This window comes from Episyrphus balteatus, chromosome 2 (assembly GCF_945859705.1).
Source record: "Episyrphus balteatus chromosome 2, idEpiBalt1.1, whole genome shotgun sequence".
Classification (NCBI taxonomy): Eukaryota; Metazoa; Arthropoda; class Insecta; order Diptera; family Syrphidae; genus Episyrphus; species Episyrphus balteatus.
Window position 1 is genome coordinate 1660073 of NC_079135.1, and position 14320 is coordinate 1674392.

Genomic DNA, 14320 nt, shown 5'->3' on the forward strand with positions numbered 1-14320 from the left:
CATTGTCCAGAATTCAGAAGTAATGGATAGCAAACAATTTTTCTTTTAAAAAAGATTGGCCAAACTCCAGGTGAAGAAAAGCATACGCAGAAAATTAGAAAACCTCTTCCGTATTTAACTGTCTTTTAAAAGTACTTAAGATTGAATTCTGTGTTCTTTGGCCTTCATAAAATTTTCTGTCGGGTCTAAACGAGTTCACCTTGGTTTCATTGGACCAAAAGACCATCCAGTTAAAACGACCAATGTGTTTTTTTTTTTTTTTTTTTTTGTAAAAACTAAGTGTTTGTTAATGTTTTTTTTTATTTGCTTAGGAATGGTACCTTTTGTACCACCTGCGCTATTTCATCCATGGTTATGCCTTCGTTTTTTTAATTTTTTTACAACTTCGCGTACGACAACAGAAGAATGTAATCCGCGGCCTATTTTTGCAATTTAAATTGAAAATTTCGTTATTGGTTATCTTAACCACATTAAAAATCTTAAAAAAAGTTAATTATGGCCTGTTTAGAATTAAAAAAAATTGAAGTATTTCTCAAAATCAAAGTATAAAACACTTGTTTCTATTATTTTTTCCAGCGGAAATAACAATTTTGAAACATTTTGTTTTGGCAAAAGTAAACCAAAATTGATTTCAAAATCAATTGAACATAAGCGACTCAGCACCACTGAAAAAAGGCTGATGATCGGGTTGGTCCCCGTGAAGTAGCTATAACTCCAGCCTATGAACTTGGTGGTAACACACACAAGTTGTTGTTGTTCATTCAAAACCTTCAATATAAATTCATTACACAAGCAGCTGCCTGCAAGTATGAAAATACACAAACCTCTTCTAATAAACCAAAAGCTGTTAACATAAAACTATTACACCATTTTGTTGCACTATTAAAGAGCTTATAAATATAAAAATTTCTTGGTTCAAAACCTCATATTAGTGGAGTTATTAAAGTTTTCATTTAGTATAAATTGTTGTTTCTATTATTTTTTCCATCACTGTACATTTAAATGTATTATTTCTTAATACGTAATATGAAATTGAAAAAAACACTTAAATTACAATTTTGTTTCCTGTGCCTCTGTTCTGTAACTTTATCGCTGCAGAAAAACGTTTTTCAACGTCTCTAAAATCCATTTTCTTCCATAAATAAAGAAAAAATTCTTTCAAATGCAGACTCTGGGCCTTACCAATAATAATCAAATTTAAAGCTCACTTAAATATTTAACAGAATTATCCATTTTTCAGCCTACTAAAAACCAACTTGATAGTGGGATTAAAGGCTAACGCTCAGTTAAATTTTATAGTCGAGTTTCCCAAGCATAAAATTTAACCAAGCGTTAGCCTTTAACCTCACTATAAAATTGGTTTTTGGTAGGGTGAAAAATGTAGAATTCATTTAAATATTTAAGTGAGCTTTAAATTTGATTATTGGTAAGACATAATGATCTGCAACGATTTTTGTATTTAATTTGATGAGATTTAATAGATTTTAAAGTCATTCAAATATTTTATCGCCAGTTATAAAAGTTACATAACATGGGCACTGGTTCGTACCCTAGGACTTAAATAGTAAATTTTCTCACAAATAAGTCCAATGGTTACGTCTAAAAAATCTAGTTGTTAAATTACCTACACTTCAATAATTTGATGATTGAACATTTTTAATCCGATGTAAACATGTTGCAAGAAGCCCTACTTGATCTTTATCTGAAAAAAAACTAATGTCTGACAGAACTTTAGGTCTTGAATATTCAAGGTTTCTAAATTAACAACTACATGGGTTTCTAAAAAGGCAAATCTACGACCTAGCAGAATTTGTTTCTAACAACTTCAATAAAAAATAAAAACGTTGATGTTTTGTAACAGACTTTAGCAAGGCATTTGATAAGATCTCTCAAAAAATGATCTCGCTCAAACTAAAATGGATAGAATCATACCTGTTTGATCGAATAAATGGAGTATTACTTCTTTCTTAAAAATCAGAACCATTAATTCAAAAATCCGGTGTCCCCCAAGGTAGTCGTTTTGTCAATCAATGATGACTAAGCATTCTGAGATGTCTACTTCCGTGGATGACATGAAAATATTTAGAATAATTTCTAAACCAAGCGATGCTTTACCTCAAACCGATTTGATAATTATTTTGTAAGGAGTCAAATAAACAATTTAGAAATTAATGTTGCTAAATGCAAAATTCTCGTAAACGTCCCTTTTCACGGGAGCATTATAACAATGAACAGATTGTATCCAGAGTGAGAAACATTCGAAATTTAGGTGTCATTTGCGAAAGTGAACTTAATTTCATACAAAAAATGTCAAAACCTCTTCGTGGAACTACCCACCAGACAAGTGTGGTCCCCTTATGACCAAATTCATATAAAAGCAATACAACCAATATTCCTCCGTTTTGCCTTAAGAGGACTTCAATACTAAATAGCTTGACAATTTTAACTTGCCTCCATATCAAAAACGGTAACAGCTTATAAACTTAAACTTAACTACTTACAGTAGAAAAATCGTAGAAAATAATATAAAAACTTTTACGATAAACAATTTTAAGTTTTATCCAGTTCGGTTGGTTCCAGCAAAAAAGAAGCTTTGAACTCATTCGTCTAGTTGGAAATATTTTTTGATTAGATTGTCATATCGTATTATTCTGAAATCTCTTAGGCCGAATTTATTCACACTCCATTAAATTTAAAGCCTCCATTAAAAATTAGAAAACTGTCAAATCGCATTGAGAGTGAATAAATTGGGCCTTAGAATTTAGGCCTCAGTTATAGCTATCAGTAAAATCCATCAATAAAAATTGAAACATCAGGAATTTGAAATGTTTTATTGATGAGCGTTTATAGCAATCAGTAAATTTACGTCATTAAATCAAATGCTTATTTGACATTCGCGCCTCAAACAATTTTGTTTTCTTTACTTTACTGCTCATTGCATCAGTAATTTTTTTAATGATGGCACCGGAACAGTAAAAAAATGAAACGCCATCAGTAAAACGAAATGGAATTTTTTTTGGCATTTGGCAATTTGCTTTCATCAGTAAAATTTATAAAATCAATTTGTGTATAAAATTTAACACAAAATGAATTGATTCTTTTTGAAAAAGTTAGTGGAAATATGTTTTCAATTTATTTCATCAAAATATTCTACAACATATAAGATTAAAGTATTCAAAATAGCAGAACAACATTTTGACTGATGAATTTTACTGATAGCTATAGATAACTGAGCCCTTAGAGACTAATTGAGAAACTTTTTGAAGACTGCTTCATATTTCTCATCTAAAAGTCAGATTTTTTAACAACTTAACTGTCCCCATAGAAACTTAATTAATTAATTAGACTATCTTTTATGAAAAAGTTATCGTTTAATTAATTGCAATTTTGATAGCACCATAGAACGCAAGAATTGATAAATGCTTTGAATCTAAATGAAACTTGAACTGACAAGACCAATGTTTTGTAACTTTTTAGTGAAGATATAAACAATGCAGTTGAAAAAATATAAATCTCTAATAAACAAAGGTAATCCAAAGTCTCAAAACTAAATAATGCATTAATTGTATTTTTGATAATTTTTAAACTTAATAGACATTTTTATTTTTTTGTTTTTTTTTCATGCGACAACTTTCAGTCACTGTATTTTTTAGTAAACTCCTATAATAACATTGATTTACAAGATTCATTCGGTTTTTGTCTTTCCTATACGAGAAAAAAAAAACAAATTCGTTTGAGCTAAATTTTAGCTCCCATTCGAAATTGTCTCAAAAATTTAGCCGAACTTAACTATATTAAAAAATATCAGCTGAGTTGTGCGGAACTTAATGGTGTTTTCGTTTGGTAAAAAAGTCAATTTATTTTTTGATCTAAATCTGTCAAAAAACTGTTGTTGCGACTACTTAATTGTAGTTGATCAAAAATTGTTTTTTTTTTTTTTGACAGATTTAGATCAAAAAATAAAATGATTTTTTTACCAAACAAAAACACCATAAGATAAAACATCATATTTTTGTTTGCAACAGCATATTCTGTATATTTCACAATTTTGCTCAAGAAATACGAAGAGAAAAAATGTCAGCCGAAAAAAGTACCAACTTCAAACAGCGCAAAGTCTCACATATAAAATATCCGGTCTGATAACACCGGATATTTAACATGTGCTTAAATTGTTATACAAAACACAACAATATTTTGTCTCCGCTTTCCAAATCAAGTAGATTTTGAAAAGTTTTCGCCGTAATCAGTATTAAAAAACTAGATTTTGAAAACTTATGTATGGGTTAAATTTAAGTGGCTGATGAATGAGATGTCCTCACACTTGGGCCTAAGAAGGGCTCATACCATAAATCATGTACGACAGTAATTATGTCCTTATTTTGATTGTTGAGTTTCAGATGAATCTAATTTTAATGACCATTTAATATCTTTTGAATTTTTTTTAACACAGACAACATTATTTTCCAATTTAACTCTATTTTTGTGTTTTGCATTTAACTAAGGGGTCCATTAAGAAAGTTCTTTTCCAACCAAGAACGAAATAATTTGTCTATCAATTATTTTTCAATGACTTTATTATCTACAACTATTTGCATCATATTAAATAATTTTAAAATATCAACATGTCATTTACCCATTTATTGATTAAGCATTATAAAAAATACAAACAGTTGAATAAGCTAGGAGCGCAACAGCTGATGTAGAATTGGGAATGATTTACAATCTAAGCAAAAGATGACGCTTACAATTTTCTCAATCAACTAAGGTGAGACTAATTTTACTAGGGCAAGTGATACTTTCAGAGACTATGTCAATTTTCCATTAAAAAAAACCGAATTGGCAACCTCCAACGTCATTATCCGACATACTCTCCATTACGCAAAATTAATAAAAATTCCTTTGCCTTTGTTTATAGATTAACCACATTAACATGTTCATTTTAGATTAATGTATAAAATGCAAAAAAAAAATAGTGTGGGCCCCATTGTCTGCGTAGTCTAAGTATGTTAGTTTGTAGATCGGAATCCATTAAATATCTCAACTCCTCAACCTCACTTAATAATAATATACATTTATTTAAAACAGCAAAGTGAGAACACATGTGTATGAATTAATTATAAAGTATTGAAAGAAAGAAAAAAACTATCGTATCTTAAACATACTGAATAACATCCAACTGGCGAAAGTAATCATAAATAAAATTAAGTAGAACTTGTTGATTTTAAATATTGATGACTTATCTAATGATCAAATAAATCTAGGACTTTTTTGGAGTTTTTTGCATTTTTCTCAAAACTAAAGGGTGTTCGGGCAAAACGAACTTGAAATTCGGATTCAGCGTGCCCAAAAACATATAGAAATATAGGTCTGGTTCCTGGTACATGACACTTTTTTTTTGTGTGCCGGGGATGACAGCAACATGTCGCGACAGTGCCAGCACACAAAATAAAAAAAAGTTGTATGTACCAGGAACCAGACCTATCTTTCTATATGTTTTTGGACCCGCTAAATCCGAATTTCAAGTCCGTTTTGCCCGGTCACCCTCCGGTTATGAGATAAATGTAAAAAAGACCCCAAAAAAGGCAAACAACTTCCTTTTTTTGAGTTTTTTGCATTTTACTCAAAAATGGAGGGTGACAGGGCCAAACCTACTTGAAATTCGGATTCAGCGTGCCCAAAAACATATAGAAAGATAGGTCTGGTTCCTGGTACATGACACTTTTTTTTTTGTGTGCCGGTGTTATTACCTAATCTATTCCAAGAAAAATATTTTTAAAACACTTCTTCCTTTTTTTGTTTTTTTTTTTTAGTGATGCAGCAAAAAACCTTGGCTTCACAGTCATTATTGATATGCGAGGCAATGGCAATTGTGCAACAAATGTCAAGACAATACTTAAAGTGCTTCAAGAACATTTTAGTGCTAATATCTATAGCGTAGTTATAATAAAACCCGATAATTTTTGGCAAAAGCAAAGAGCTTCCATCTCAACCAATAAATATAAATTTGAAACGTCCACAATATCAATCGAAGCACTCAATAAAATCGCTGAAACCCATCAGCTTACAACTGAATTTGATGGCGTACAACCGTATGATCATCAACAATGGACAGATGCCCGATTGGCAATTGAAGATTTCTTCTGGCAGGCCAGTGATATGGCCGATCGCATCGATGACATACAAGAAGATCTCCAACGAAATGATTTCGCTGAAGATGTCAATGGCGCCCGCCATAGTCTCGATCATCACAACGAAATGAAAAAGAAAATACTCAAATTGCCCATTGAAGATTTGGATATTCAGCGAAAGAAATTACTCGCCAAAATTAATATGACCAGTCAGCCGCATGCTGAAGATGGGTCATCGCATTCATCGAATAATTCGCCAGGCTATAGGGCAGCATCGAATAATCCTGATATGTCGGCAGCCATAAGTAAGGCTCTCCGACAGATTGATTTGATACATCAAGGACAGCAACGTTTGTTGACGTTGTGGCAACATAAGAAAACCAAGTTGGATCAATGTTTCCAATGTCGACTGTTCGAAGAGGACTGCGAGAAAATGTTCGATTGGATCTTGCACAATAGAGATGTTTTCCAAATGAGCTATGTGGAAATTGGTCACAACTATTCCGTGGCCAAGAGCTTGCAAGATGAACACCAGAAGTTCGCAGTAGCCTCAATGAATGTCTCTGTTAATATTGATCGAATATTGGCTGTGGCAAGTCGGCTGATTGAGAGTCAGCATTATGCTGCACAGCATATCAAAACGTTGGCCACTCGGCTGGACCGTACGTGGAAGGACTTTGCCGCCGGGTTGGATGAACGTACAGCTGTTCTTCAACTCAGTGTGCTATTTCATCACAAAGCCGAGCAATACTGCAACAGTGTTTCGTCGTGGGCTGCCGCTTGTCAAGCTTCACAGCCTCTTCCGTCGGACATTCAAAGTCTCGAAACAGCAATACGAACCCATCAGTCTTTGTATGAGGCTATGTGTCAAGCTTACACAGAGGTGCATTCCACAAGCAAGAAACTGCTCTATCAACTGGATCACTTGGTGCAAGTTTGCAATCAGCCGCCACCGCCTGGAGTGCCGGATCATCGAAAGAATAGCAGCTTCACTAAATACGAACGTCAAAATCCGGCTGCTGATTACAGCGAAGGAGCTTCTCATGTTCTGGCTGTTATTCATCAGATCCTCGGACATCATCGTTCGCTTGAAGCCAAATGGCATCAGGAGAAAATTCGTCTACATCAAACTTTGGCTTTGCGCTTATTCCAAGAGGACGTTAAGCAGGTTCTCGATTGGTTGAAAAATCACGGTGAAGTTTTTCTCCGTAAAAACACAGGAATTGGTAGAAATTTACAGAAATCTCGCGTCTATCAGAAATCCCATGAACACTTTGAAAATGTCGCACAGAACACATACAGCAATGCTGAGAAGCTATTGGCAGCTGCTGAAGAGTTAGCACGCAGTGGCGAAGCAGATCCAAATGAAATTTACTCTGTTGCAAGAGAATTAGAACTTCAAGTGGCTAGTTTTGCTGAACGAGTTGAACAGAGGCGTCGTCGTCTCGATATGGCTGTCATCTTTTACACTCACGAAAAAGAAGTCACCTCATGGATTGATCAATTACGCACTGATGTCTCGACTGACGAAACAATGCTATCGCAGGAAAATCTCGAAGGAATTGAACGACTTTTACAGCAATATCAAGATCAACAGGATAGTACACTCAATGGTTGTATGCAAACGATTGCACAGGGTGAAGCTCTGTTGCAAGAAATGCGATCACTCGAATATGTTGACAATACAGGATCGATCTCGGCATTAGAGACGACTTTGGAAAAACTAACAAAACAAAAAATTGAGCTCGAAGAATTGTGGTCGGCAAGGAAGTTCCGAGCTGATCTTATACTCCGTTTGCGATATTTCGAACGTGATGCTATGGAATTGTCATCGCAGCTTGAAATTTGGGCAGAACAACTGCAGCATGCTGATCTTTCGCGAGACTACCAAAAAGCTGAGCAGTTGATACGCATGCATAATGAATCGGTGACTGATATTCAAAATGCAACTTATGAAGTTCTACAACAAGGTCAGGACCTGTTGCAAATGTTTGAGTCGGCTGGATTCATTTCTATGGCTGATGCCACCCACACAGCCCAGGCTAGAATTGAATATCTTTTGGATTTCCTTCGTGAGCGTGAAATCGATTTGGAAGAATTGTCAGAGGCAAAACGGGCTAAACTCGAACAGGCCGTGCAACTGTGTCAGTTCCAGAATGATGCAAATCAAGTTATCAGTTGGATTCGCAATGGCGAGGGAATGCTTGTGGCAAGTTTTGTCACTCCAAGCAGCTTGTTGGAAGCCGAACAACTTCGTAAGGAACACGAACAATTCCAGGTGGCTATCGAAAAGACACACACATCTGCTGTGCAAGTTAAATATCGTGCTGATGCACTTGTCAATGCTAATCACTATGATCCACAATCAATTCGAGACATTTCCGATGATGTCACAAAGAAATGGCAACAATTAGTGACATGTGCTGAAGAGCGACACAAGCTGGTCACAGCTTCCATTAATTTCTACAAGACGGCCGAACAAGTTTGTACTGTTTTGGATAGTTTAGATCGTGAGTATCGACGAGAGGATGATTGGTGCGGTGGAGGTGGATCCAGCGATAAAGCCCAGACAATCGTTCAATTAATTTCAAAACATCAAGAACAAAAGGAGGCATTCCTCAAGGCTTGTACTTTGGCTCGACGAACAGCAGAGACTTTCCTTAAATATGCAAATCGCTCACAACAATATTACAAGTATCAGCCGCAAGGTAATTGTGAGAATCGTGTGAAGGCGATTTTAGATAAGTTGCTCACTCAAGAGAATCAGGTGCTGGAATTCTGGACTCAGCGTAAAAAGAGCTTAGATCAATGTCAGCAATTCGTTCTGTTTGAACGATCAGCAAAACAAGCAATAGAATGGATTCATAATACCGGTGAGGCTTACTTGACCTCACGAACGAATTTGGTTGGTAAGACAGTTGAAGAAACCGAAGGTTTACTGAAGGAACACAATGAGTTCCGTAGTACAGCTAAGGAGACGAGGGAGCGTGTTAAGTTGTTGCTTCAATTGGCAGATAGTTTGGTGGAGAAAGGACACGCACATGCAAGCTCGATTAAGCAGTGGGTAGCATCAGTTGATAATAGGTAAGAAAATTGGGTTTCTATTGTTTAGAATTTTCATAACTCGATTTCGTTATGTTTTTAGATACAAAGACTTTAGTAATCGCATGGACACTTATAGAGAACAGCTGGAGAAGTCATTGGGAATGTCAATGGCTGGCGAATCTGAATCTAATACATCACTCACTTCTACATCAGGTAGGTCTTTTTTGCTCCATTTTGTATATTTCTTGTATCATTTTATTGTTTTTAAAGGTTCTACAAGTGATCGTCATTCAGACCCTTCACTGGAGGCAAAACTTAGCTCGAGCAGTAACGCCGCCAAGGAGATAAACGAAGAGAAACGCAAATCGGCTCGTCGAAAGGAGTTCATTATGGCCGAACTTATGCAGACTGAACGAACTTATGTTAAAGATTTGGAAACTTGTATTAAATGTTTCTTGGAAGAGTTCCGCTCTGGGCACAATGTACCGCCTGCCCTAATCGGCAAAGAAGATATACTCTTTGGCAATATGAAAGAAATTTATCATTTCCATCAGAAAATATTCCTTCGGGAATTGGAAAAGTACGAAACAATGCCCGAAGATGTTGGACATTGTTTCGTCACTTGGGCTCTTAAATTCGATATGTACGTGCACTATTGCAAGAATAAACCACTCTCGAATAATTTGCTAGTGCAACACAGTGGCTCGTATTTTGAAGAACTTCAACGCAAACACAAAGTCGAGCATCCATTGCCGGCTTTTCTGATTAAACCTGTACAACGAATCACCAAGTATCAGCTGTTGCTGAAAGATTTGCTTTCGTGTTGTGAAGAGAGTCATGGTGAGATAAAGGAAGGTCTTGAGGTGATGTTGAATGTACCGAAGAAAGCTAACGATGCAATGCATTTGTCACTGCTGGATAATTGTGACATGTCGACAGATAGTTTGGGTGAGGTTGTGTTACAGGACACATTCTCAGCGTGGGATACGAAACAAATAATAAGGAAAGGACGTGAACGGCGGGTATTTTTGTTTGAATTATACTTATTGTTCGCCAAAGAAGTAAAAGACTCGAATGGATCTGTCAAATATCAATTCAAAAATAAACTCATGACAACTGGTTAGTAATATTAAACTACATAGAAAGTGAATAAAAATTAGATTGGACTTTTTGATTTCCTCTTTTTCTAGAAATGGGTATTACAGAACACATAGAAGGCGATGAAACAAAGTTTGCTGTGTGGACTGGTAGATCACCTATGCTCTCCGATTATCGAATTGTACTTAAAGCTAGTAGCTTGGAAACTAAGCAGGTATTTTTTCAGTAATCTATTATTTTAAAAATGATTCTAAAATTCCTATTTTTTTCTTTAAGGTATGGGCAAAGAAATTACGAGAAGTCATGCAAGAAACATGCTTCTCTGGTACATCACTTACTCTGCCCAAATCGCCTGCTAAGAATTCAGCTTCAGGCTCATCACAACGATCATCACGTGATCTTGACGAACCTCTAACTGAAAACGACCATGACAGGTGTTCTCTTGCCAGCTTTGGGTCAGGCAATACCACAGATAGTGACAATAAGGTAAGTTTTTGAAGAAATTCTTAAGTAGGTATCTATACAAGGACGCTAACACCGGTTATGGTGGGACTACAACGCTGCTGTGAGCGTCAAAAATTTTACGGGTCTTTTTCCAAATGGATGGAGTTTTACAAGACCTATTATCGAAAATATGTGATCGTCTGCTTCGTTGCATTAGAAACTACTTTTCGGACCGTTCAATACAGGTCTTTCTGTATTGATTTAATTTTCAAACTAATGAAATATATTATGCTGGTTTGCCCCCATTTGCTGATACGAGGGCAAGTTCAAAAGTTCTCGGCCTGACACAGTTGTAGTGAACTAAGATGGTATTAAACAAAAGATGGTATTGAAGATATCTAAAGAAGCTATTAAAAATCTCTGCGCTAGGTGGGGTACTCGCAAAAAAATTTGAGAGTAATGTTTGGACCGTTGAAAGAAGGATCCGGTTGATTTTCGGCGGCGATTTTCGGGATGGCAAATGGGTTCTGCTGGTCTATTAACTTGAGAACGGTAGAACAATTAAAGGTTTTATTACTTCAACCTTCTTGACGAGCTGGACGCTAACATTTATGAGAAGAGTACTGGATTCAAAAAGAAAAAAAAATCACTTTGCACCTGTTCAAAAAAATTTTTTTGAATTTGGCAAAACTACCCTATTCTGGCATCATCAGGCTTTCATCTGCTCTCGAACATAAAAAATTGTGTCTCGGAAGAGATTCGGGTCCAATGGAAAAGTTGAAAGAGCCTTAAATAAATATTTTGAAAGTCTTTCAGACTCTTACTTCCTAGAAGGGACTCTACAATTGGATAAACGCTTGACCAAGTGGATCTTGGTTCAAAAAGATTATGTAGAAAAATAAAACAATTTTTTAATTGAAATTCACTGTCGATCATTGTCAGGCGGAGAACTTTTCACCCTGCCCTCTTGTGTCGCCGTTTGTCCGGTCTTCTACCTGTTACTTCAATCAATGAATTCGCTTTGCTGACGTTCCTCAGCTTTTCATATTCTTTTTTTAGAAACTTCAAAATATGATATGCTCAAAAACGCTGATCTTGACAGCATTCACCACTGATTAAAACTGTGTATAATCTAAAGCTGTAGTGTTTCTTGTCGTTAAATTTTAAGAATACATATTTCTTAAAATTTAAGATTAAATTTTTCAAGTTTTTCCTTAAAGTAAATGGCGAATTTTATTAAATCTGTTGAGCCGAAATCATAAAAAAAGGAAATACATTTAACCGAGATTAATTAAAACAGTTCGTCTTTAATTAAAAAAAAAAATAACGAGATTTCACGAGCTTTGTTGAATAAATATTTTTACATATTCTATAAATAATGATTTCAGTGTAATTAAAAGGTAAGTTTATGAATCTTTAACTTAAAACCCTTACCATAAACCTAACCACTCACATAAATAAACCTTGACTTTATTTATATTCTTAAACTGAAAAAAGCTATTAATATTAATATAATAATAAAAACTTGCTCAAAATTGTGATTTAAAGAATTATATTTGTTTCTGGTTCTAATACCTATCCTGAAAAAAACTTCTTAAAATTCATTCATGGAATGTGTTTGTTCATGGATTCTTGTTTATCGAAACGGTTAAATAAGATTTTTCTCTATCATGGAAGTTTTTTTTGTTTATCTTTACAACTATGTACATTGGTTTTATGACTTTGGCTCTGCGGAATATAAATACATAGTTATTATCACCATTATATCTGCATCACAAATGTTAATCAAAATTTGTATGTTTGTATTGATAAAATTTTGTTGACATTCATCATTGTAATTATTTCTAATAACGAAGAAAAAAAAAAAAAAAAAAAAAAAAAATAACAAAAATAATAAAAAATTATTAAAATTATTTTTATTTTAAGTGGAGTGATTGAATATAATTCAATATAAGTTCAAGTGACCTCAACTCCAACTGATGAGCCCACTGTCGTACCTGGGCGAAACGCTTTATTAACTTTTGGAGTTGAGGTCACTTGAACTTATATTGAAGTAATTATTTCTATCCAGATGTGATAAGGAAGTTATTCTCCGATACAATTAAAAGTTTCACGATTCACATGTAATTTGAACGCAAAATGTTTTTATTTTTTTTTAAGATAACAAAAAAGTTTATGATTTTTTTTACGCATTTTAGTATTTGTCAATAAAATCAAAATTGTTTGTGGTATCTGTCTAAAGTCCATTTTATAAATAAAAGCAAACAAAAAATGTAAATTGATATATATACGTGTGTAAACAGTTAAATTTCGATACTGTTCGAATAAAAAAACGGCCTTTATTCGATGAGCAAACCTTAATTATACCTAATGTATATTACTTTGACCCAGCGGGAAGAGAATTGTATATTTCGTGCTATAAGTGACAGCAAATTCTCATAACTTTTATTTTAAATCAAACTAACCAATGCCTTAAAAAGAAAGAAAAAACTTCTTTCTTGTCGCAACTTCTTTACATCCGCATGAAGATCCGCATTGCTTATTGCGGAGGCGGATGTCTAAATTCATGCGGATGTTCCGCATTTGCGGGTGCGGATGCGAATATCCGCAACATCCCTAGTCCAGATGTTCCGTACCATTGAGGGATTCCCAAACCAATGGGTTGAAATTAAAATTCGCAAAAATTAGAGAATTTTTTGTTCGCTATTTAGAACTAATTGATGTCCATCTATCGTGGAATTTCGGCAAAAAGCAATATAAGGACCATCAGGGTTGTAGTTTAAATTTGTCTTACAAAAGAGAACGAAGCAAACCGATGTTTTAGTTATTTCCATTGTTACAGGTGTAACACAGTTACTTCATTTTTTGTTCCTGTGTATGTACTTAGTTGTTAATATATTTTTTAAATCATATTTTTGTAACCTGTCTTGTATGTAACGTTAACGGAGTTATATACTTGAACGTATGACTCCTGTTGCTCTTAATCAGATCACTCTCTCACTTTAAATTTTTTTTATATTTTATTAAATGGGTTGTTAACATTTTTGAATGTGGCATTTATTTTTGTAAGCCTTAATGGTTAGTTAATGCCTTTGTAGAGAAAAAAATGCAATTAATGAAAAAAATTGACCTTTGTTTACCATTTCTACTCTGTGATATTTAAAGTTATATAGTTGGCCATTTCACAAATGGAATGCTAACATTTCATGATATTTTATGGGAACACCTATGTAGCAACTTACACTTATTAATATTTGAGCTTCAGAATGCGTTTTTTTTCCAAATTAAAAGTACAAAAATTTTTGTCCTGCTCATACATTTGTAAAGGTAATATAAAAGTTCAAAAAATATAATACAAAATAATATTTCTGTTGAATTAAATGTCAATCCACTATTCTGCACCGCCTCCTCATTAGTCAATTCACTATGCCTTCATATCAACAAATCAATTAATGTACAAATTTCTTAGTCCAGTAATACAAATTACAATTAAACTCATATTTATATCAAACAGGAACCATTTAGCTTCATCAATAGCTTTTACCACAAAATGCTTATTAATATATTATTCTACGAACAACCCAAACAACTAATAATATTCTCAA

At 34.2% G+C, this 14320-nt stretch overlaps 1 protein-coding gene across 2 annotated transcripts in view; it reads left to right on the plus strand.

Moving 5' to 3' along the window:
* LOC129912624 (triple functional domain protein) overlaps positions 1 to 14320 on the plus strand; it is a 57488-nt gene that overhangs the window by 4678 nt on the left and 38490 nt on the right. Inside the window, exons 3-7 of one of the 2 annotated variants that reach the window (XM_055990932.1) lie at positions 5811 to 9212; positions 9274 to 9386; positions 9444 to 10292; positions 10364 to 10485; positions 10548 to 10757. In XM_055990932.1, the coding sequence (XP_055846907.1) occupies positions 5811 to 9212; positions 9274 to 9386; positions 9444 to 10292; positions 10364 to 10485; positions 10548 to 10757 (4696 nt within the window). Of the gene's footprint in view, positions 1 to 5810; positions 9213 to 9273; positions 10293 to 10363; positions 10486 to 10547; positions 10758 to 14320 lie in introns of both variants that reach the window. The other variant, XM_055990931.1, reaches the window with a different exon arrangement.